This window comes from Ornithorhynchus anatinus, chromosome 21, assembly GCF_004115215.2.
Source record: "Ornithorhynchus anatinus isolate Pmale09 chromosome 21, mOrnAna1.pri.v4, whole genome shotgun sequence".
Classification (NCBI taxonomy): domain Eukaryota; kingdom Metazoa; phylum Chordata; class Mammalia; order Monotremata; family Ornithorhynchidae; genus Ornithorhynchus; species Ornithorhynchus anatinus.
This window is the reverse complement of record NC_041748.1, coordinates 13,219,850-13,243,720: the sequence shown is the minus strand read 5'-3', so window position 1 is coordinate 13,243,720 and position 23,871 is coordinate 13,219,850. Positions and strand designations below refer to the sequence as shown.

The 23,871-nt window shown below is 44.8% G+C and overlaps 1 protein-coding gene across 21 annotated transcripts in view; it reads right to left on the bottom strand.

The window, feature by feature from the left end:
- The window catches only part of AFDN (afadin, adherens junction formation factor), a 205,062-nt gene that overhangs the window by 21,747 nt on the left and 159,444 nt on the right, over window positions 1-23,871 (bottom strand). For all 21 annotated transcript variants that reach the window (XM_029049191.2, XM_029049203.2, XM_029049210.2 and 18 more), the window contains 7 exons: window positions 23,491-23,577; window positions 7,923-7,988; window positions 7,665-7,738; window positions 6,723-6,841; window positions 3,358-3,552; window positions 2,703-2,794; window positions 973-1,158 (listed from right to left, as the gene is read on the bottom strand). In XM_029049191.2, coding sequence (XP_028905024.1) covers window positions 973-1,158; window positions 2,703-2,794; window positions 3,358-3,552; window positions 6,723-6,841; window positions 7,665-7,738; window positions 7,923-7,988; window positions 23,491-23,577 — 819 coding nt within the window. The remainder of the gene's footprint in view (window positions 1-972; window positions 1,159-2,702; window positions 2,795-3,357; window positions 3,553-6,722; window positions 6,842-7,664; window positions 7,739-7,922; window positions 7,989-23,490; window positions 23,578-23,871) is intronic.

Genomic DNA, 23,871 nt, shown 5'->3' with positions numbered 1-23,871 from the left:
TAGAATTTTTGATGTTCCTGTTATTTATGGGTGGACTGGGAAGCTCTGCTTCCCTATCCAGATTTTCCAAACAGAACGGTGAATCATGGAGGAAAGAGATGACGGGTCACCGTACAACCATTTCCTGAAACCGCATTTCATTCCGTTAAAATAAGAAGGTGTATCACTGTGTGATGTGAGAGAATTCACAAAGAATGTTTTATATTCCCAATGCCTTTTTACGCTTCGCTTACTATGGATTACGTGATTACTTCTAAGAGAGCAGCCTCCTTTGGCATTGAATGAGTAAGGGGGAATTCTTTAAAAAGAAAAAGCAAAAATTTCTGGAATGGGTTAGTAAATACAAGCTCATGATTCTATGCCTCACAAAGAATCCCTCACCTGCCTCAACCCACATTTGATCTATATATAAGGCATATTCTTCCCTCGCCCCTCTTTCTCCCCTTTAGGGTTTGAGGACATTATTGACAAGGAACACTTTATAAACCTTCATGAATGGTTGACAAAACCGATATGGGACCATCATCCCAGCTACGTCATGCTCACCCCAGGGGTTTCCCTCCGCTTCTGCAGCGGTTGTCTAAGATCTCTGGTTAGAACATGGGCCCGGGAGTTAGAAAGACCTGGGTTTTCATCCTGCCTCTGCCACTCGTCTGCTCCGTGGCCTCGCCTAAGTCACTTCCCTTGTCTGTGCTTCAGTTATCTCATCTGTAAAATGGCGATCAAGGCTGTGAGCCCCAAGTAGGGCAAGGACTGGGTACAACCTGATTACCGTGTAGCTTCCCAAGCGCTTAGAACACGGTAAGCGTTAATGAATACCACAGTTATTATTATTATCTCTGACGGAATCCAAATGCAGCCCCATTTCGGGCTAGCGTAAGGTAGATTCTCTCCCCCCGCCCGCCCCCACATCCCACCCAAATGTTTACCACAAACAAGAGTGAAGCTTCGATTACATGATTCATTTCTAACCTGCATTGCGATACTGGAGCGGTTACTTTCTGTCTGGATAGGTGGCTTTTCTTCGTAATTTGTCCATTGGTTCTGAGCAGGACCCATACGATCCTGGGATTTGGAAGCTGGAAAAGTGAAATATTCTCGAGTGTATGTCTGAGTGGGAATAGGGTAAGCTTCGGGTCTTGGGGGTGGTGTCTGCTCCTGGAAAACGAAGAGAACAGAAAAGAAATGCTAAAGTACAACCATTTTCAACAGTGGAAGAACCTTTTACCTTTAATTATTTTCTGGAAAAATTCCTTCCACCTGCTACTTAGCATCTATGTCACACCTAAGTTGCTTAGATCCACCCCAGTGCATAACACAGTGCCTGGCACATAGTAAGCGCTTTACAAATACCACAATTATTTTTACTATTATTTGGATTTTGTACATTTCAGAGAATTAACCAGGATACTGGACCCCTGATCCAGTTGTCGACTAAACGTTCAAGTGCTCCCCTCTCTACCCACAGCAGTTTACCTTAAGGGTGCAGGCTGTGCTCTATTTCCAATCAATCATTCTATCGATGGTATTTACTGAGTGCTCACTCTGTGCCGAGCACTGGACTAAGCGCTTGGGAGAGTCCAAAACAACAGACATGTTCCCTGACCGTGAGGAGCTTACACTCTAGAAGGGGAACAGACATTAACATATACTATGGATATATGCATTCGCCCAGTCATTCGATCACATTCATTGAGCGCTTACTGGGTGCACAGCACTATCCTAAGCACCTGGAAAGTACAATTCAGCAACAAAGAGAGACAATCCCTGCCCACAACAGGCTCACAGTATAGAAGGGGGGAGAAAGACATGAAAACAAATAAACGGACATCAATAAAATAGAATTATAGGTATATACACACATCAGAACAAGTAAACAGGCATCAATAATATCAATATAAATAGAATTATAGGTATATGTACACATCAAAACAAGTAAATAGCCATTAATAGAAATATAAGTATAGATTTGTACATATATACGCTAGTGCTGTAAGGTGGGGGGAGAGCAAAAGGAGGGAGTCGGGGCGTTGGGGAGGGGAGGAGTTGAGGAAAAGGGTGGCTTAGTCTGGGAAGGCCTCCTGGAGGAGGTGAATCTTCAGTAGGACTTTGAAGAGGGGAAGTGTGATTGGTGTGAGGAGGGAGGGCTTTCCAGGCCAGAGGTAGGACGTGGGCCAGGGGTCGATGGCGGGACAGGTGAGAAGGAGGCACAGTGAGAAGATTAGCACATAGGGTCAGCACAAATAAAGATATATAAGTGCTAGGTGGCTGAGTTGGAGGTGAATATGGAGAGTTGGGGAAACAAAGGCCTCTTGGAGGAGATGTGATTTCCAGAGGATGGAAGGGAGAAGCTGCAAGTTTATTTCTAACTTTAACTCTCAAGAATTTTCCCCAAGGTTTCACTGGAAAATTCCCAAAAGTACATTTTAATTTAGAAAGAAATGTGGATAGCTGTGGTTCCTTTCTCATTCCCACAGGGACAAGGAGGGGCAGATTTTGGGAGATTTATTGTTCACAAAACAAAGATCCAAGTAGAAATTCAATGCGGCTAAGTTAGTGACTCATTAGCACAGTTCAATAGCAAAATTAAATTCACATAAAGAGGGTCACTCTAAGCAAAAATGGCAAACTCAAGAATTGGGATAAACTATTTCCAAAGGTGTCTCAGGGTAACAAGAAATTTTTGGCATGACCCTTCTAACCTCGGTGCAGAGATTTCCAGTAGAGACTGATGTTATCTTGGCAGTCGTTCCGGCGGCATAAGCATTTTTTCCAACAGGGCTAGGAGGCTGGTCTTTGAGACAAAAAAGAGTCTTATTGCTTTCACACACACACACACACACACACACACACACAAATCACATGAATAACAATGATGATACACAACTTCATAAGCAAACCGGATTTCAGAGATAAACCTCAAATGTTTCCACAATCCGGACAATTAAAAAAAAAAAAAAATTCAGACCACAATTTTCCACCTGGCGCCAGAAGCATTATCCAGATGTTTGTATAAAATGTTCCTGTTCTATTCCTATACCGTAACTAGCATTTCCTGATACCGTAAAATCACGACAAAATCACTGTTTATATACCTGTCCATCGAAGCCACTGCATCAGGCCTCGGCGAGGTGCTGGGTAAACTTGATATCAAGTCGTGGTACTTTGGATATAATTTACTGATTTCTAAAAATATTACCCAGGCTTTCTTTCCAAGTTCCTATGATGGCACCAAATTGCTTATTGCATATACGTGGATGGATGTGGTCTTTTCGAGGAAAGCACTCTTCCTTCCAAAGATGGGGGAGAAAGAGGAAGATGGCAGCCCTACAAACCTCCCCGGGGGCTTATGCTTACTTGCTACATTGGGACTGGAACGGTGATCGGCGCGATTCTTCGTCAGGCGGTCATCCCCCGACAACTTCTTTGGTTCGTTGTATTCTGTCCAGGTCAGCGGAGGGCTCTCGGGTGACCCATTTGGAGCAGAATTATTATACAACTCAAAACCTTCACTCTTTGGTCGAGGCTTACCTGAGCCACGGCGGTCTGAAACTGCAACGAGACAGGCTGTTAAAGAGAAAGTTTCCTCTCTGCAAAGGTTTCCAATTCTGTTTTCAAGAAGGCGGCCTAGTTTAGCAAACACACAGTCCCCACAGGTTGAGGAGAAAATGGCAGATTTCAAGAAATACCAGGAAACACATACATACAGTGCCCTAAGCCCTTTAACACTGTACATCTTCTACTTGAATAAAGGCATACAGTGATGGAATAGCCACTGTCAATGATGGGTTTCAATTTTTTTTCCTCTCCTCAAGTATTTTGTACCAGTCCCCCAAAACGCACGCATTGGTATTGGAATTTTTTTTTTGTCATCTGAATCACGTCTTCTATAAGCATTCTTTCAATCAAGTCAGGCAAAAAGACAACTATTTCTCATAATATCTGGGAATCTCTGGGTGGAGCTTTTTTTTAATCAATAGCACTTCTTAGGTGCTTACTACATGCCAGGCACTATAGTAAGCGCTGGGATAGATGCAAATTAACCAGTTCGGACACAAAGTCCCTGTCCCATAATCTTAATCCCCGTTTTATAGAGGAGGTAACTGAGGCACAGAATTTAAGTGACTCGCGCAAGGTCACACAGCAGACAAGTTGTGAAGCTGGGATTAGAACCCATGACCTTTTGACTCCCAGGCCCGTGCTCTTGCTGAGGTGGGTAGACGTGAGCTAGACAGAATGATAATGATAATGACGGTATTTGTTAAGCGCTTAATATGAGCCAAGCGCTGTTCTAAATGCTGGGGTAGATACAAGGCAATGAGGTTGTCCCACTTGGGGCTCACAGTCTTAATCCCCATTTACAGAGGAGGTAACTGAGGCACAGAGAAGTGAAGTCACACAGCTGACAAACGGGAGAGCCGGGATTAGAACCCACAAACTCCGACTCCCGAGGCCGTGCTCTTTCCACTAAGCCACGCTGCTTCTGTGCGAAGAGAAGAGAAAGAGGAATTAACTGGGGAAGGCCCCTGGGAGAAGACGTGATCTCAGGAGGGCTTTGAAGAAGGGGAGAGTTGTGGTTTGTCAGATATGAAAGGGGAGAGAGAGATCAAGGGTCTGAGCAATGGGTTAGAGGCCAGAGGCTCAATGAAGAGATTCGTTTCAGAGAGAGAGCTGGGGTACGGTGAGAAGAGATAAAGGGAGAGAGAGCTGATGGTGTTCCTTCAAGTCAAGGGTCAAGACCTTCTGCTTCCAAGATTCTAAGGCCCTTTTTGGCAGGGAACATGTCTTCCAACTAAGGCCCGTGCTTAGTACAGTGTTCTGCACAAAGTAAGAGAAGCACTGTGGCCCAGTGGACGGAGTGTGCGCCTGGGAGTCCGAAGGATCTGGGTTCTAATTCCTGCTCCGCCACTTGCCTTGTGTGACTTTGGGCTACTCGCTTTACTTCTCTGTGCCTCAGTTACCTCAGCTGTAAAATAGGGATTACGACTGTGATCCCTAGGTGCGACAGGGACGGAGTCCAACCTCTTTAGTTTGTCATCACCCCAACGCTTAGAATGGTGCCTGGCATGTAGTAAGTGCTTGACAAGTGAAAAAAAAAAGATAAGAGCTCAACAGATAGACTGCTTGACTGATACAGAGAGAAACAGACAACCAGTGAAAACAACCTTCTCACTGTGCCTCGATCTCATCTATCTCGCCACGGACGCTTCGTCCACGTCCTGCCCCAAGCCTGGAATGTCCTCCCTCCTCAAATCCAACAATTACTCTCCCCACACTTACAAACCTTAATGGCCTTCCCTGACTAAGCCCCCCAATTCCTCTTCTCCCACTCCCTTCTGCAACACCCTGACTGGTTCTCTTTGTTCTTCCCTGCTCCCAGCCCCACAGCACTTATACATCTGTCATTCATTTATATTAATATCTGTCTCCCCATCTCTAGACTATATGCTCACTGTGGGCAGGAAATGTGCCTGTTTATTGTTGTATTATACTCTCGTAGGCGCTTAGTCCTGTGCTCGATAAATACAACTGAATGAAGGCTTTTGAGGAATGGGATGGCATGCGAAGGACCAGGATTTAGAAAAGTGATCTGGGCAACAGAGTGAAGTACAGACTGCAGAATAATAATAATAGTTATGGTATTGGTTAAGCGCTTACTCTGTGCAGAGCACTGTTCTAAGCACTGGGGTAGATACAGGGTAATCAGGTTGTCCCTTGTGGGGCTCACATTTTTTTTTTAATCCCCATTTTTACAGATGAGGTAACTGAGGCACAGACAAGTGACTTGCCCAAGTTAACACAGCAGACAGGTGGCGAAGCCAGAATTAGAACCCATGACCTCTGACTCCCAAGCCCGTGCTCTTTCCACTAAGCCACGCTGCTTCTCTCGCAGAAGGGAGAGATTGGAGGGCAGGGAGGGCAGCGGGGAGGCTGATGCAGTAGCGCAACTGGAATGTGACATCATTATTATTATTCTTGTTCTCGTTAAGCGCTTACTAAGTGCCAAGCACTGGGATAGACAGAAGTCAATCTGATTGAATACAGTCCTTGTCCCATTAAGGGTTCACACTCTTAATCCCCATTTTAGAGATGAGTTAACTGAGGCAGAGAGAAGTGAAGTGACTTGCTCTAGGTCACCCAGCAGACGTGTGGTAGAGCCAGGATGAGAACCCTGGTCCTTCGGACTCCTACCTACGTCTGTGCTCCGGCAAGGTGACTTTCTGAATGAAGAGGAAGGGTAATTCTTATGTGCATACACCCTTTCAAGCGAGCTTCTTCCCCATTTGGAGAAGATAGGAAGGCAAGACAATCTTTTGTTATCATTTAAACTCTTTCAAGTTTCCAACTCCCTAAACAAAGCAAAAGTCCTCAAGCCGTAAGGCAGTATGACAAGTGGAAAGAGCAAGGGTCTGGGAGTCAAGAGATCTGGTTTTTAATCCCTGTTCTGTAACTTAGGCGAGTTTGATAACCTCCCTTTGCCTCCATTTCCTCCTCTGTAAAATAGGGAGAAGATACCAGCTCTCCACACCTCTTACTCTGTAGGTCTGAGAGGACCCAGGGCTGTGTCTAATCTGATTATCTTGTATCTGCTCCAGGGCTCGGCACCTACTAAACGCCTACCACCATAATTATTATAATTATTACCACTAACTATCTACAAGAGAAACATCTGTTCCCAGTGGAATGGGAGCAGTCGGGTTTTCGCGAGACACATCCCTTACCTCTTTGCATCATCGGAGATGGCTGATTGAGCAGAGTGGCGAGACCGTGGTAAATCGCTCCTTGTTTGGCTACTTCTAATGTTACCACAGAACCTGTTCTGGTCATGAGTTCTGCTGCCCTGGGAGAAGAATTGGATAAATGGAACACACTGATGCCCATTTCTTGGCTGAGACCCGGCTCCCAAGAACTGAGAGGACAAGCGCCCTTTCGCGGCCTAAGGCCCGCGGCCGGTGGCTTTCTAACAGGGTTCCTCTGAAAGCACGAGGACCATTTGCGGCTTTGGCGGGCGACCCGGGCCCGTGGCACAACTGAGGTCGGCGCTGGCCGAAGAGAATGTGGAACGCGGTCCTGGAACCATGCTGCTTTCAGTGGGAAACTGGTCCGGGCCCGTGGCGATTACTACCAAGGGCTACCGCGGCCCGTCCACCCCAGCCTGGGCAGGCTTCCTGCCTGAAAAATGGGTGACCAGGGTTCCACATCCCCCTCGGCCGACAGCTCCGATCAGGAACTGGCTAGCATCTGCTGCCCAGTTCCTGAAAACCAGGGCCACGTTGCCTTCCAGCCGGAATCAGGGGACAGGGATTAACTGGAGAATGGTGGCCGGAGCGGAGAGCTGGTCTGCTCTAGAGAATCGCCAACTGGGTCATGGATCCCAGAGATTGCCTCGGCATACTTTAGGCTGACTAATTATTTACCATCAACAGTCACGTGCTTATTTTAAAAAAACAATAACAGAAACCAGAGCACTCCAAGCTTCTCCTTTCGCCAACTTCAAATACGCATTATACAATTCCATGGGACTAGTTTATCTGCTAAAATGGCATCTTTGATCTAAATATAAAAATGAGCGATCGGTCTTTCGTAGGGATCCTTCCTCTCTCGACGCCCAGTTAAATAACTATTTGTACCACAGGCTCCCTTTAATAGAAAGAAAGGCCTACCTTTCCTGAGACAATCCTACCAAACTCCGTCCATCCACGCTAAGCAGCTGATCGCCCGCGGCCAGGCGTCCATCCTAAACGACCCATTCGGGAAAAGGGGGCGGGGGAGGAGAAGAAGGGAGGAAAAACAGACATCATATTGGATGTTGCCGCAGGATTTAAAAATGAGTTTTACGTTATAGAAATAATTTTAAAGTTGTAAAATGACTTCTAAAGATGCATTCCACCTGACAGTACCAAATAGATTTCAAAACTAACCACATCTGCAGCGCCTCCTTTTACGACAGATTTGACATAGATTCCTAGTTTGTCTTGACCTGCCCCCTGTAGAAAAAGCAGACAAAACACGTGGTAGAGTTACCATATAATCTTACAACTGTTCTGTGAAGAAAAACTAGATCGGTTATTCTTAAAAACAAGAAAATACACTTTACTTTAGATGTCCTTCCTCCCCCATAGACTGGGAATCCCATGCGGGACAGGGACTGCGTCCGATCTGCTTCTGTTTCCGTTTAGCGGCTGTCAAAAATACCGGATTGTGCAGAGGAGTCGGGGAGGGGGGAGGGATGAATTCGGGACCTGCAGCACGGCGCAGCGGATAGAGGGTGGGACCGGGAGTCTGAAGGTTATGGGTTTGAACCTCGGCTCCGCCACTTGTCTGCTGTGTGACCTAGGGCGAGTGGCTTTACCTCTCTTGGCCTCAGTACCTTCATCTGTAAAATGGGGATTGAGACTGTGAGCCCCACATGAGACAGGGTCTGTGTCCAACCTCATCAGCCTCTTTGCTGATCTTGCTGCAGGTCTCTCCCCGCTCCAGTCCTTACGTCACTGTGCTGCTCGGATCATTTTTCTACAAAACCGTTCAGTCCATGCCTCCCACCACAAGAACCTCCAGAGCTTTGCCCATCCAACGGAAATTGCTTACCATTCATTGGCTGCAAGATACTCAATTAGCTTGCCCACTCCTACTTTACTCACTTCTTTCACTTATTTTATTTCCTATTACAACCCAATCCATCCCTCTGATGCCAACTTACTCACTGTACCTTGACTTCATCTACCTCGCCATTGACCCTTTTACCCACGTCCTCCCTCTGGCCTGGAACTCTTCCCTCCTTCATATACGACAGACCACCATTCCCCAACCTTCAAAGCCTTATTAAAGTCACAGCTCCTCCAAGAGGCCTTCCTTGATTAGACCCTCTTTTCTCCCACTCTCAGCCCCATAGCCCTTATGTACATTTCAGTAATTTATTTATTTATATTAATATTTATCTTCATTCATTCAATAGTATTTATTGAGCGCTTACTATGTGCAAAGCACTGTACTAAGCGCTTGGAATGTACAAGTCGGTAACAGATAGAGACAGTTCCTGCCCTTTGACGTAAGCTCCCCCCCTTTCTAGACTGTGAGCCCTTGCTTGGGTAAGGGCTGTCTCTACGTGTTACCAAATTGTACTTTCCAAGCGCTTAGTAAAGTACTCTGCACAAAGTAAGCGCTCAATATATACGGTTAAATGAATGAAAGTTTCTTGTTGACGGGGAGCATGTCTACCACCTCTGTTACACTGCACTCTCCCAATTGCTTAGTATAGTGCTCTGCAAACAGTAAGTACTCGATAAACACCATTGTTTGATTCATCCAATATGTCAGTAGGTAGGAAGGTTAATAAAGAATATTGCTTTATTTTCAACACCTCAAGTAAAAGGTACTTTTGGCAGAAATTCTAGAGTAAAATTATTTATTGGTACTCAAAACAGAAAAATACTCACACAGCCCTCCCCAAAACACTATGCAAATGAACATTAACCTTGATGGTCCCGTATGTTGCAACGGTGTCTACGTTCAGAGCTGTGGGAATTTACGGGGGCAATGACATATAAATAACTTCTATTTCCTAGATTGATAAGAATGTTGCCATCCTTCAAAGCAGGGCCATCAAGCTTATTCCATTTATGCAAGCATTTTTTAGGCCTGCCTAAGCACACTTAAAACTCTTCAGAAAAGATATATGAGAAAGGTTCCACCTCCCAACTGGGGGTATTGAATTTAAAGGCAAAATACTTCCAGAAATCCTTAAATTTAGTCAGTTGATTAAAATTTTATCTCTATGGCTTATATAAAAGAACAGCGGGTTTGGCTCTGCTTCTACTTCATTTTATATGCATGAACGAATGCTCATGATTTTGGGTTACACAGAAATGTTTTCCAAATATTTCAGCTGCGCCATAGACGTATGCTGAACAGTTTCAGAATTCTGTAGGTTGACTCAGGCTTAACCTAAGCCAAAGTCATTGTGGTTTTTTATTTGGGATGCTTGCAAGGAGTGTTTTGCCATCATTTGGGGAGGACATGTATCAGTAACCACTAGCTGAAGGTTTAAGAATTGGTTTGAAAACCGGTTACCATCCACCATGTCTACTCCACCCCAACCTCACCCACAGCCACTGTTTTACTTTGGCCAGAACCCTAGCAATTAACTTGTCCTGGAACCAATTCCACCCTATCCCTTCCGCCCAGATCAACTATTTTCGCTTTCTATCTAAAAGAAATCGACGGGCAGAGGTGACTCGAACACTTGCAGCGCTGAACATTTCCCTCTAATCACCTGAGTGTGAAACAACTGTACAATCTCCATCGAGTCAGAGACACCGCACTCAGAGACGAACGACTTAAAGGAATAGGACAAGACCCAGTGAGTAACTAGAGATTCATGGAAATTGTGTGGAATGCCTAAGAAGAAGGACAAGAGAGAGATACTGAATTAGTGAGGCTATAGAAGCTGCGCAGCAAACACAGAACTGCGATTTTTCATAAGTAACATATATTTATCCATGTTTTCCCTGGTATCGCCACTCTCTCCAACTTACAGGTCTTATGGAAATCACATCTCCTCCTCCTGGTTTCCCAACTAAAACCTTCATTTCCCCGACTCCTCCTCCCGTGTCACTCATGCACTCGGATCTGTACACTTTTAGCACTTGCTATTCACCCCACCCTCAGTCCCAGGGCACTTCCGCACATATCCATAAGCTATTTTATTGTCTGTCTCCTCCTCTAGACTGCAGGCTCCTTGTGGGCGGGGAACATGTCTATGAACTTGGTCGTACTGGATTCCCCCAATTACTTAGTTCAATGCTCGGCACACATTAAATACCAGTGATTGACTGGAACATCTTGTAATAATAATGATAATAATAATTATGGTACTTGTTAAGCACTTACTATGTGCCAAGCACATAGTAGATACAAGGAAATCACGTCGGACACAGTCCCTGTCCCTTGTGGGGCTCAAAGGCTCAATCCCCATTTTACAGATGAGGTGACTGGGGTACAGAGAAGTAAAGTGACTCGCCCAAGGTCTCACAGCAGACAAGTGGTGGAGCTGGGATTAGAACCCATGACTTCCTGACTCCCAGGCTGTGCTCTATCCAGTACGCCATGTTGCTTCTCTTGTACCAAGGCCGCTGTCCTCAGCAGAATCCGGAGATGGGTGGTTAGATCGGAATACACCGCCACAGCTACCATCACCGGAGTCACGGCAAACAAAAGGCCGCAGCCGAAGTCCAGCCCACACTCCAGCCTTCTATCTGGCTTTTGGCTCCGGCGTCAAGGCGTGACGGCAGCAGCTTTCTTAGTGTCCACGGCTCGCTTCCCCCCCCCCCCGCCTCCTGATGGAGGTGACAAGCTGCCGTGTGGCGCAGTGGAAAGAGCATGGGCTTTGGAGTCAGGGCTCATGAGTTCGAATCCCAGCTCTGCCACTTGTCAGCTGTGGGACTGTGGGCAAGTCATTTAACTTCTCTGTGCCTCAGTTCCCTCATCTGTAAAATGGGGATTAAGACTGTGAGCCCCACGTGGGACAACCTGATTCCCCTGTGTCTACCCCAGCGCTTAGAACAGTGCTCTGCACATAGTAAGCGCTTAACAAATACCAACATTATTATTATTAAGCTGCCGGACCCCCAGAGGTGGCGGTGGCCACAATGGTGATGGTTTTCAGTCAGAGCTCGGGTTCAGGCAGCTCCTCGGCTGGTTGGAGTCCACTGGGACTGAGGAACTACCAGGAGCAGAAAGAGATAAGAGGAAAACCCAGCTGCTCTGGCCACACCATCGCTACAAGCTAATCAAGGCTCTGTCTCACCCAGTGTTTGCCCACGAGACGGACGCGGAGGCAAAATTTGGCCCCCCCTTTCAATAAATATCCCCCGTAACTCACCAACGTCTCTCTCTCCGGGGCCTCTAAAGCACTAACAACTTTTATTAGCTGTGAGGCAGAGTTACTGAGCATGTCACAGTATCAAACCCGGCTCTGAAAAACTACTTTTATTCTTAATATTTTAACCAGAAAAATCTATATCTATGTAATCTGCTGCCAACTCAACAGAAGAATACAGGAAAAATGCAAATAGTTGCAATTGTACTACTTTGGAGAATTAAAATCGCCTGAAAGTGGTTTTTAACTTTATCCGATTGTGAACACAAGCTGACTTTAATCCTAACAAAAACTATTACCTTGAATAACTGGAGAAAATAAAATGGCAATAATTAAAAAGTGGTGTCTCCTTAATGAGAAGATTTGAAATTTGCAATTTCCAATTTGAAATTGGAATGACAGGAAATTAAGTTCTGGGTTTATCCCTTGCAAACTAGATACGCATTCACTTTTTTTTTGTATTGTCCAGGTTGGTTAAGCAGTCAACTACAATATGGACAGTATTGTACAACGATTGCATACGCTCTGAAACAAAAATTTCAATTACTCTGGGACCACCCATTTCATCCCAATTTCAAAAGAATCAAAAGACAAAAATCAACTTTACTGCATAAGATCTTTTCAGCTCAGATTTCTAAAAAGAGACGATTTCTTTCTACAAATTTAATGCTTCCACTCTATCAATTCTGTAAAATACTAGAATATTTTGAAAGATAGATGTCATTCTAAACAAAATGCAACTTTATAGCCACATGCCTACTTTCACAAAAGTAAATTCCTTTACTGTCAAATTCTGGTAGCAGCTGAAAAGAGCGTTTTTTCACACCTTTACCTTGATTCTTAAGGTATCGGGAAAATCTTTCGAAATCTCTTCCAGTTTCCCGCAAGGCACTACTCTAAACTTTCTTCCAACTGGCTGGAGTTGCTTTTGTTAAGATATGGCCCTTTGAAACCACAATCAATCTCAGTAATTCATTTTATACCAAATGCGATGAGAAGTTTCCAATATTCAAAGCCACAAGGGGAAGTCATCGGGACCTTGAGGCTGCCGTACTGCCCCGTGAACATTTTCTCCGGAGGAGAGCTTTACTCCGGAAAGAGATGTTTGTTCGAATACAGACATTTAAACCACCATCTGGATGATTTATTCTGCCATCTCCGTCATTCTCTTTGGACTCCCATTCGAGTCCCAACTCCAGAATTAATAAAGAAAATTCTGCCATGTTTAGCAATTTTAACAGCACGAGGAAAGAAAATAAAAAATGTCTCCCAGCAACCAGGGGTCCCAGCAAAAGACACCAAAAACCAACTCATCAAAAGAATGCCGATCTTTGGCAGGAGACTATTGTGCAATTCATAATTCACCATCTTGGTGGAGGCTTGTTTATTCCCTGAACTTCTTGTAAATGACTTACCTAATCTGAGAATGAAAATGGCCAAGAGAAAAGACGTCTTCTCTTTCCAAGATGCCCGCGGAAGTCGGCTGTCTCATGAGCCGACAGGGAACCAGTAGGATTCTTTTTGATTCAAACGTTCTAGTTAGCAAACCCACTGAGCGAGTGTGGGGGTGGGATGTGACTTAGCCATATAAAAAACATCATTAAGACTGAGATACAATCAAACCAAAAAAAAAAAAAAAACGGGGTGGGGGAGGAGAGGAAATGCTGCCAAAATGGGATTAATTCAGCCGTATTGTGTTCAGATATGGAGGCGTGTTCCCAGGTTCTGTACCTAGAGACCTCAGAACAATGGGTGAGCTGAAATAACCTAGGTACTCTCCAACACTTAACCTCTAATTCTGCAAGACTGAATTTACGTGCTTCGCTTGTTTGCTTCTTTCCCTTTCAGTGTAACACTCTGGTCTCAGAAATGGGAATCTGCATTCCCTGTCTTAAAATATTTCACTCTGGGTGTGTAAAGATATACTTGATGCTTGATATATAGACCTTTTTTCATCCCCTTTAAGGTGTGCCATGTGTCGAAAAACACGTGCTAAAAAGACAGCCACAGCTGTGGTGGCCTAAGTGTTTGTGTCCTTTGGGTGCCAGAGACAGAAAGAGAGAAAGATGACCAGATGAGGAAGCAGCGTGTCCTGACGGAAAAAAACTCAGGCCTTAGAGTCGGAGGACTTGTGTTCTGATCCTGATTCGCCATTTGTCTGCTGGGTGACCTCGGGCAAGTCACGACTTCTCTGTGCCTTGGTTTCCTCATCTGTAAAATGGAGGTTCAATGCCTGTCGTCCCACGTACTTAGAACTTGTGCCCTATGTGGGACAGGGACTGAATAACTTGAATCCACCCAAGTGCTTTAGAATCTTGCTTGACATTTAGCAAGTGCTTAACAAATACCACCCATGAGCAGGGCTCCTCCCAGGGCCAGTTTCAGCGGGCAAAGGGGGAGGGTATGTCTCAAGGAATAATATCCGATGGGACAGTTGCAGGGGAAGGTGGACAAGGAAGCCAGAGACAGTGGGAGGCACCCAGTCCCCGGGGCTCAGTGGAAAGAGCTCAGGCTTGGGAGTCTGAGATCGTGGGTTCTGATCCTGTCTCTGCCACTTGTCAGCTGTGTGACTTTGGGCAAGTCACTTACTTCTCTGTGCCTCAGTTACCTCATCTGTAAAATGGGGACGAAGCCCGTGAGCCTCACGTGGGACAACCTGATTACTCTGTATCTAGCCCAGCGCTTACAAGAGTGCTTGGCACATAGTAAGGGCATAACAAATGCCATCAATATTGTTTTGCTGTCTGTCTCCCCCCTTCTAGACTGTGAGACCGTTGTTGGATAGGGATTGTCTCTATTTGTTGTGGAATTGTACTTTCCAAGCACTTAGTACAGTGCTCTGCCCATAGTAAGCGCCCAATAAATAGGTTCGAATGAATGAATGAACTAAGATGGCAAAGGTCAGGCTACAAGTCCCTCTGCCCCTCTCTAAGATGGCGAAGGCAGGGCTGGGTAGGACACAGGACGGAAGTGACGGTCAGTGCGACGGAAGTTGGGAGTCCGGGAGCCCAGCTATCCGGGGCCCCCATTTCAGGGGGCAGGGTTCTAATCCAGGCTCTCTCACTGTCTGCTGTGTGACTCTGGGTAAATCACTTTACTTCTCTGTGTCTCGGTTACTTCATCTGGAAAATGGGGGTTAAGACTGTGAGCCGCATGTGGGATATGGATCGTGTCCAATTCCCAGAGCTTAGTACAGGGCCTGGCATATAGCAAACTCTTAAATACCATTAAAATACAACAACAAAAAACTCCAGAAAAACACCGTAAATGCTGTCTATGATTTCACTGCCTTCCACACTCTTTTTATCTTTGCCTTTTCATAGGTCACTCACTGACATCGCTTGGCTCTCCTGGGGCTTCATCAACCCGATCTTCAACCAGAGACTGAAACGGGCTTGCACTGCATATCTGGTAGATATTCTAGGCTAAGATTTTATCAATCACACCCAGTTACACATTTAAATGTAACAAAAAACCCGTCCCTATAAATTCTAAAAAAAAAAAAAGAGTAAAGAACGTAGTCTCCAAATCCAAAAGGATGAACTATTTTGAGTCAGTGTTTTTCTCATGTGTTATGTGTTGCAATATGGAATCTTCTATCAAAGGTATTTAAATTACCAGGTGTTAAAAAATCATTTCAGTAAAATGAATGGAAAGGCACTTGATTCCTACAAATTATAGCCTGCGTAAGACAGAGCATATTTTGATCGGGTTTCAAGAGGAATTATGCATTTCTTTACTTCATTTGATTAATTCTTTCCTTTGTGGTTTTCAAAGGACAAACATTAGAGAAAGAGAAAAGGCATTAAATCTTTCAAAGAACTAAATTAGAGCCTACTTAAGTTAACTATTCTTTGCAGACTGAGATGCACATCAATTTCTTCTCTGCCTTAACTTTCCTAGGCAAAACATGAAACCCAACCAAGTTCATTCCCCTTTAGATCTCGGCATAAGAGCTGAATAAACTTGAATTAAACTACACCTTTAATTAAACACTTTAATTACATACCTACTAAACCCTGTATTATTCAGAGTACTACTGGTTAATCATTCATGCCAGGATCAAAGGAGGGCTAACGTATTTTAAGATATCATAACGATAATTAATTGAACAAGATTTATGAAATAATAACATTTCTACTTGTGGACCCAAAAGAGGGTCTGTGGGGGATCTCTACTCAAAACCAAATGAAATGACAAACGTAACGAATACATACCCTAAGAAAAAACAAATGGTTATTCTTCAGGATTTTAAAAACGATAGAAACTTCAACCACTGCACTGGCATACATAAACATTTCATCGCCTTTCTCTCCTTAAAGTGTTCCAAAAAAAAAGATCCCTTAAAGTTAAAGTTAATTTGCCATTAAGGCATCTGCATCTCTTTCCCAGTTCTTTAAAACCCAAACAAACAAAAAAAAACCCCAAAACAAAATCCTGGCTGTATTTTGAAAGCATTTTACATTAATCGGTTGCTTGATGAACAAGTTAATTATTGACAGGTTTAAACAAGTTACAAAAGAGGAAAGCTCTCCTCCATGAACCATGTTTAAACTCTGCAGAAAAGAATAATCCAAACTATCTACAACGAAATTCCGCACCAACTCACCACTGATTCTGTTCTTCCAACAACAGAGAACCACATTTTGATCTTTAGGTCTCTAGATCCTTGACAGAAAAGAAAAAGTTCTCCAGTTCTCTCGTTTTTCAACAGGAACCAAAGCAACCGTTGGCTGGATTTTCCAAGACGCTCATGAACATAGTTCGGGGCTGGATGCTATGACACTATATGGCATTTATCAACACCAGCTAGAACCAATACCACGTTCAGGCTCTTACGTAATCAGTTATGCGGCAGCCCTGACTTTCATTTACTTTGGGTGTAATTAAAGTTTAAAAACTGCTTTAAAAGCCTGGACTGGGATCTTCGTCTATAAAGATAAAAAATCCAAATAACCTCAGAAATGATGTGCGGGTTCACAGATGGGTAAGAAGTAGCACACTAAATTCTCCCTAAAAGTGATATATTTTTAAAGTAAACTGTATACACCCACTGCTTCCAAATCATCTGGATTTCATAAAACCTAACCGCAAGTGGATGGCAGCTTTTAACATCAAAACATCTTCCAGGGTTATAGAAACTAAATCCTGCACAAACCTCAGGAAAAGCTCTGGGCCAGAAGAGGAAAAAAAAAGATAAAAAACACCCACCCAAATCTCCCCTAAAAACCAACCCAAACATCAACCCCCCCACATCAAGAACCAAAGTATGCAGTATATTCGGCTACCGCTATACGAAGCTTCATTGCAGAAAAATATTCAATACTAAAGAAAAGATGATATGATAGTTGTTTAAAGGACCGATTAAATGGGAAACAAGGAATTAAGACTCCCAATCTAAGATTTTAGAGAAATCGAAATGAACGTGTCTATCTTTTTCTGCACTGTATTCCTATGTGGGTGGGTTGCTGAGGACCTGGGGGGGGGGGGGATTCTCTTAAGTGCTCAATTAATATGAATGAATGAATTCTCCTCTTTTGGGGTGTGGCTGAGAGTATCCTCCTGTGTCTCTGGGCTCAGCTATCTCCTACTGCTTGATGTTTGTACTTCTGAAGGCTGAGCCACAATTTCCCAGAAATCAGAGGTGCTCCCGTCCCCACTTCCCCCACAAAAACCCCCAAAAATCTTTGGCCACAGTATTCCCACCCTTCACTTCTGTATTTTCCCGCAGGCTAGAGATGGTGTAGATTTAACTAAGACCGTGTTAACTATAGGCAGAGAACAAAAGCTGCCTGCATAGGCCAAAATCTGCCCTATTTTGGCAGAGAGGAGAAAGGGCAAGAAGAATGACAAGCACTGCTATCTTCTCATCCTCCTCCAAACCACGAGCTCCCCGTGGGTAGGGAATGTGTCTATCAATTCTACGGTATTGTTCATTCCCAAACGTCTAGTGAAGGGCTCGGTACATAGAAAGCGCTCAATAAATACCATCGATTAAGGGGGCCTACCTGGATAAGATACGAAAGTGACGGCCGTGTGTGGAATGCATTCTATTAGCGTGACTTTTCTTAACATGGGGGGTTCAACAGGAACATGACCCCCAAGCATAGATGAACTGACTCTATATAGAGGTCTTAAAAACAATGTCCGTGATCTCGCACCACTAACCCACAGCCCTACATCACCTCCACAGTCTGACTCCTTCGCTCCTGTGTGGGAGCCACAGAGGGCTTTTGGTGGAAATCCCGATTCCTGGCTGACCTCATCCACTTCACTCTTCCCTGCTTTAACTCTGACCTCTCCTCTCCTTGGCAACATTATTACTCCACCCTTATTGACACCCATGCCCACAGCCCTCACCAGTTGCTTCAGATGTTTAACTAACTCAAACCCCCAGTCCCCCTGCATCCCCACTCTTGCCCCTAATGACCCGGCCACATACTTAAGTGAGAAAAGTGAATACGTGAGGCGCATTCTCTCTATTATTTCCCCTGATCCCCTCCAGTCCCTCCCTCCACCTGCCCCTTTTTCAATTCTCCCATTTTTCCCAGCAGTATCTCAAGAGAAGAACTCCTGCCTTCTCTCAAAATCCACCCCTTCCACCCGCCCCTCCAACCCCTTCCCTTCTCCCGGTCTTCTCTCCTCCATGACCTCTTCAACTGTTCGCTCTCCAATGGCTTTTTCCCCACTGCTTTCAAACATACTCATGTCTCTCCTATCCTAAAAACCCCTCCCTTGACCCCACAGCTCCCTCCAGTTATCGTCCCATCTCCCTCTTTCCATTCCTCTACAAACTCCTTGAGCGAATTATCTGTATTCGCTGTCTCCAGTTCCTCTCCTAGATCCTCTCCAATTTGACTTCTCTTCCCTTCACTGCACAGAAACTCCCCTCTCTCTTGGAGGTGACTTCACGCTGGGTCTAATTGCGAGACAGATTAAGAGGATGCTCGAAAGGCTGATTATTTTCTATTTTGGGGAAGCACCATGATTAGTATCAAGGATGTGGGGCATTCATTCATTCAGTCGTATTTACTGAGCGTTTATGGAGTGCAAAGCACTGTACTAAGCACTTGGGAGAGTACAATATAACAACAGACACATTCCTGCCCACAACAAGCTCGGAGGCTAGAGGGGGATAATGGGGCATAATAATAATAACAACTGTGGTATTTAATAAGCACTTACTATGTGCCAGGCACTGTAGGAAGCAAGTTGGGTTGGACAGAGTCTCTGTCCTGCTTGGGGCTTACAGTCTTAATCCCCTTTTTATAGTTGAGGAAAATGAGACACAGAGAAGTGAAGTGACTTGCCTAAGGCCATACAGCAGACAAATGGAGGAGCTGGGATTAGAACCCACGACTTTCTGACTCCCAGAGCCACGCTCTATCCACTATGCCCTGCTGCTTAAACAGCTACTGAAAATTTGCTCTTTATATTAGACGTCTTAATCGGACCCAACTTGACAATACTATGCAACTCAACTCAACCTAAGCAGTTTGGCTTTGTTCAATTTTCAACTCTTTCCTGCCACCTGGTGACTGGACAACTGAGGGGCTCCACTAGCAACTTACGGATTCATTCATTCAATCCTATTTATTGAGCGCTTACTGTGTGAAGAGCACTGTATTAAGTGCTGGGAAAGTACAATTCAGCAATAGAGACAAACAATCCCTGCCCACAAAGGGTTTCCAGTCTAGAAGGGAGGAATAAGGCATCAAAACAAGTATAAAGGCATGTAACAAGGTTTTACTTTCCATCACCAGGCCTGCTCTTGGTCAGGAAGAGAGAGCACTGCTCAGGTAATCAGGAGACTGTGCCCATAGTCCCAGATCTAATGATAATGTCGGCTGTTGTATTTATTAACCGCTTTCTATAAGCCAAGCACTGTACTAAATGCTGGGGTAAAGAGGTGAGATATTCAGATTGGACACTGTCCCTCCCACCATGGGGTTCAGAGTCAAAAGAAGAGGGAGAACAGGCAATGAGTCCCCCATTTTACCGATGAGAACATGGAGGCACGGAGCAGACAAGTGACTTGCCCAATATCACGCAACAGGCAAGTAGCGGAGGCAGGATTAGAACCTGGGTCTTCTGTCCCCCGGGCCCGTGCCTGTCCCACTAAGGCCTGGCTTCTGCCTGAAGCTGGTAAATGTGGGCAGAGAGGCAACATGTACTTTGCAGCGTACTGCAGCCCTGCACACCTATTCTCTGGGGCACAGTGCCCGGCTCACAGTAAGCACTTAATAAACACCGTAATTATCATCATCATTCTGGGCCCCAGCGGGAGCATTACTGCCCTGGCCAAGGGGGTGCGGGTGGTCTTCCACAAGTTTGGGAGCTGCAAATTTCCCGCTCAGGGAGCATGTCACCCACTGCCGCTTCTCCTTTTCTCTCCAGGCTGTGCGGATAGCCAAGTGTAACCCCTGATGAAGAAGGCGTTGCCGCTCTCTTTCAATTGAACAAAATTTCTCATCTTTTGTGTCATTCAGAAGAAATGGGGTCAAACAGCTATGGTAAGAACAGCAAAGTGAAAGGAAAGTGACAGTGTCTAAGCCTTCTCCAACTGAGGCTCTCCTTATTTTCCTTATTCTCTTCTGCATCGCCTAGGCATTTGGATGCGTACCCTTTACACCCTCAATCCCACAGCACTTATGTACAAGGCTGTAATGTATTTTAACATCTGTCTCCCCTCTAGCTCGTGGTGGGCAGGGAACGTGGCTGCCGACTCTGTTGGGTTGGACTCTCCTAAGAGTTTAGTTCAGTGGTCTCCATACAGCAAGCGCTCGGTCAATACCACTGACTGACTGAGAGTATCAATTCAGACAGGGGATCCGGGTTCTGCTCCCAGTTTTGCCTCTGGTAGGAAGGACCTGGAAATGGTTAGCTAACTGTCCTCTGCATCAGTTTCTCCTATATGGGAGTAAGGAAGATTAATTTTCTACTGCAAAGATCCACGATTTGGTGTCAGGATGCCCAAAAGGATTATAGGCTCAATCAGTCCAATGATATTTGTTGCATAATTACTCAGGGCTAAGCATTGGGGGACTAAGCACTTGGAAAAATAAGAAAAGAAGACACACATTCCCCTATGTTCAAGGAGTTTGCACTTTAAATGGAGGGAGAGAGACAAAAAGTGTTTATTGTATACAGATAATAATAGCAGGAGAAGGAATACAGGTAGAGTAGAAAACAGTACACCCACCATGACTAAATGGCTGAACAAATAACTGAATGTACTTATAAACAGAAGTCTACACATAAATTCCGAGTAGAGGAAGAAAGTGCTGGGAAAAGCACGTGAAGGCACCTCTGCATCACACGGAAACACCTGACCTTCAGTTTTAAAGCAATCAATCACTTTGTCCCCTCTTACCTTACCTCCCCAATTTCCTACTACAACCCAGTAGGCACATTTCACTGCTCTAATCAAAGACTTCCCACTGTTCTAGACTGCAAGCCCATTATGGGCAGGGTTTGTCTCTCTATTGCTGAACTATACTTTCCAAGCAGTGGTCTGCACACAGTTAGAGCTCAATAAATAGGGTTGAATGAATTTAGCTCGATCTTGTCTACTTCCCGGCTGACCTCTCACCCACATCCTGCCTCTGGCCTGCCTTCCCTCTTCATATGCGAAAGAGGGATTATTCTCCCCTCCTTCAAAGCCCATTTAAAAGCCCATCTCCTCCAAGGGGTCTTTCCAACTAAGTCCTCATTTCCTCTCCTCCCTGGGATTTGCACCTTTTATTCACCCCTTCCTCAGCCCTATTTCACCTATGTACATATCTGTAATTATTTACACTAATGGCTTTCTTCCCCTCTAGGCTGTAAGCACATTGTGGGCAGGGAATAGGCCTAACAGCTCTGCTATACTGTACTATCCCAAGTGCTCAATAAATGCGATTGGTTGACTGGCAGCTGATAAGACTATGAGACCTTGTCTGTGTATTCTTTAAGTACTTCGATACTCACCCTTGCTCTACAGTACTTATGTTAATATCCTCATATTCTCCTATTTCCCCTATCTCTAATACATTTTCATGCTTATCTCCCCCTGTAGGCCACAAGTTCCTTATGGGCAGGGATCAAGTCTACCACCTCTTTATACTGTATTTTCCCAGGAATTTAGTACAGTCCTCTGTGCACAGTGAGTGCTCAATAAATGCCACCCATGGCCTGACAGGAAAGACGGAGAATGCTTGTGGAAAATTGTGAAAGGTAAGGGAGTTTCTCATGAATGTAGAGGGAGATGGGTAGCAACTATATCCATCCTGAGCACTTACGCATATGCTATCCAACTGCACATTCGATCTGATTCCCTGATTTGTAAATATTTTTATATAATAATAATGATATTTGTTAAGCACTTACTCCCCTTTACAGTGTAAACTCGCAGGGATCGGTCACTAAATCCTCTGGGTTCAATCTTCACGACGTCACTACGTTCTGCCCTTTCCTCTCCATCTAAACTGCTACCATGTTAATCTAATCACTTATCCTATCCCGCCTTGACTACTGCCTCAGCCTCCTTGCTGACCTCCCGGCCTCCTCCTGTCTTTCCCCACCGCAGTCCATACTTCACTCTGCTGCCTGGATCATTTTTCTACCAAAATGTTCAGGGCCCTTTTACCCCACTGCTCCAGAACTTGCAGTGACTGCCCACCCACCTCCACATCAGAAAGAAACTCCTCACTACTGGCTTTAAAGCATTCAATCACCTTGCCCCCTCCTAGCTCACCTCGCTACTCTCCTACTTCAACCCAACCCGCACACTTTGCTCCTCTAATGCTAATCTTTTCACTGGGCATTGATCTCGCCACTGACCTCTCACCCACATCCCGTCTCTGACCTGGCATGCCCTCCCTCCTCATTTCTGACAGTTATTCCCGCCCACCCTTCAAAGGCACATCTCCTCCAGGAAGCCTTCCCCAACTAAGCTCTCTTTTCCTCATCTCCCACTCAAGTGTGCATCACCCTGACTTGTTCTCTTTATTCATCCCCCCTCCCAGCCCTACAGCACTTATGCATGTACTCGTAATTTTTTTATATTAATGTCTGTCTCTCCCCTCTAGACTGTAAGTTTGTTGACGGAAGGGAATATGTCCGTTAAGTTGTACTCTATCAAATGCTTAGTACAGTGCTCTGCACACAATAAGCGTGCAATAAATACAATTGACTGACTGACTGACTGTTTTGACCGTTTCGACTGTCTCAGACGCTTAGTTCAGACACTGCACCCAAGGGGAAGTCAACAATTCCTGCTACTAGGATGACCACTTCTGGGCAATAAGCAGTTAGCAATGGCAGAGGCTTCTTTAGGTTCTTTTTGGTAATTCCCCAGGGGTGTTTGGTCTCTTGGCTGACCACCTGGGCAACTGCCAACACCCTTGTGATTGGTAACACTGAATGCTTCTTCGCAGAAGTGGTTCACCTTCAAGGAGTCAAGTAGGTCTTGGGGTAATTGGGCCATATTTCCTAATAATGCAGGTCAAACCTTCACCCATTTAGATAACCCAGATCTGTGCTGTGTTCTACACACATGACCCTCAAATGAGAGACTTAACTCTGACAGACCACTGAAGGAGAGGGATTTTCAAGTAACATTTGTTTCCTACCTTAGCTGCAACAATGCTGAGACCCATTCCGTTTTGTTTCTTGAGTGTCACAGTGATAACTTCAGGTTCTTTCCTCAAAGGATGAGCCTAGAGATAGAAGAGCAAACCAGCTCAGTTTAAGTCCAGAGTAGAAGAATCGCTAAATCCCCAAATGAATAAGATAGTTACCTGACTACAGGCTTTCTAAAAAGCTCTGTAATTTGCTCCATTTTCCCAAAAAACAAGATAACCACTCAATAACAACTCAGCTACCTCTCCTGACAAGGTCGGGGGTGGTAGGAAATATAACAAGCTAGGGTAAAGTGATCGTGATTAATGGTCTACAATATTATAAAGATCAAGTTAGATAACCAAAATACTTTTTCTGCACTGGTTTTTCCT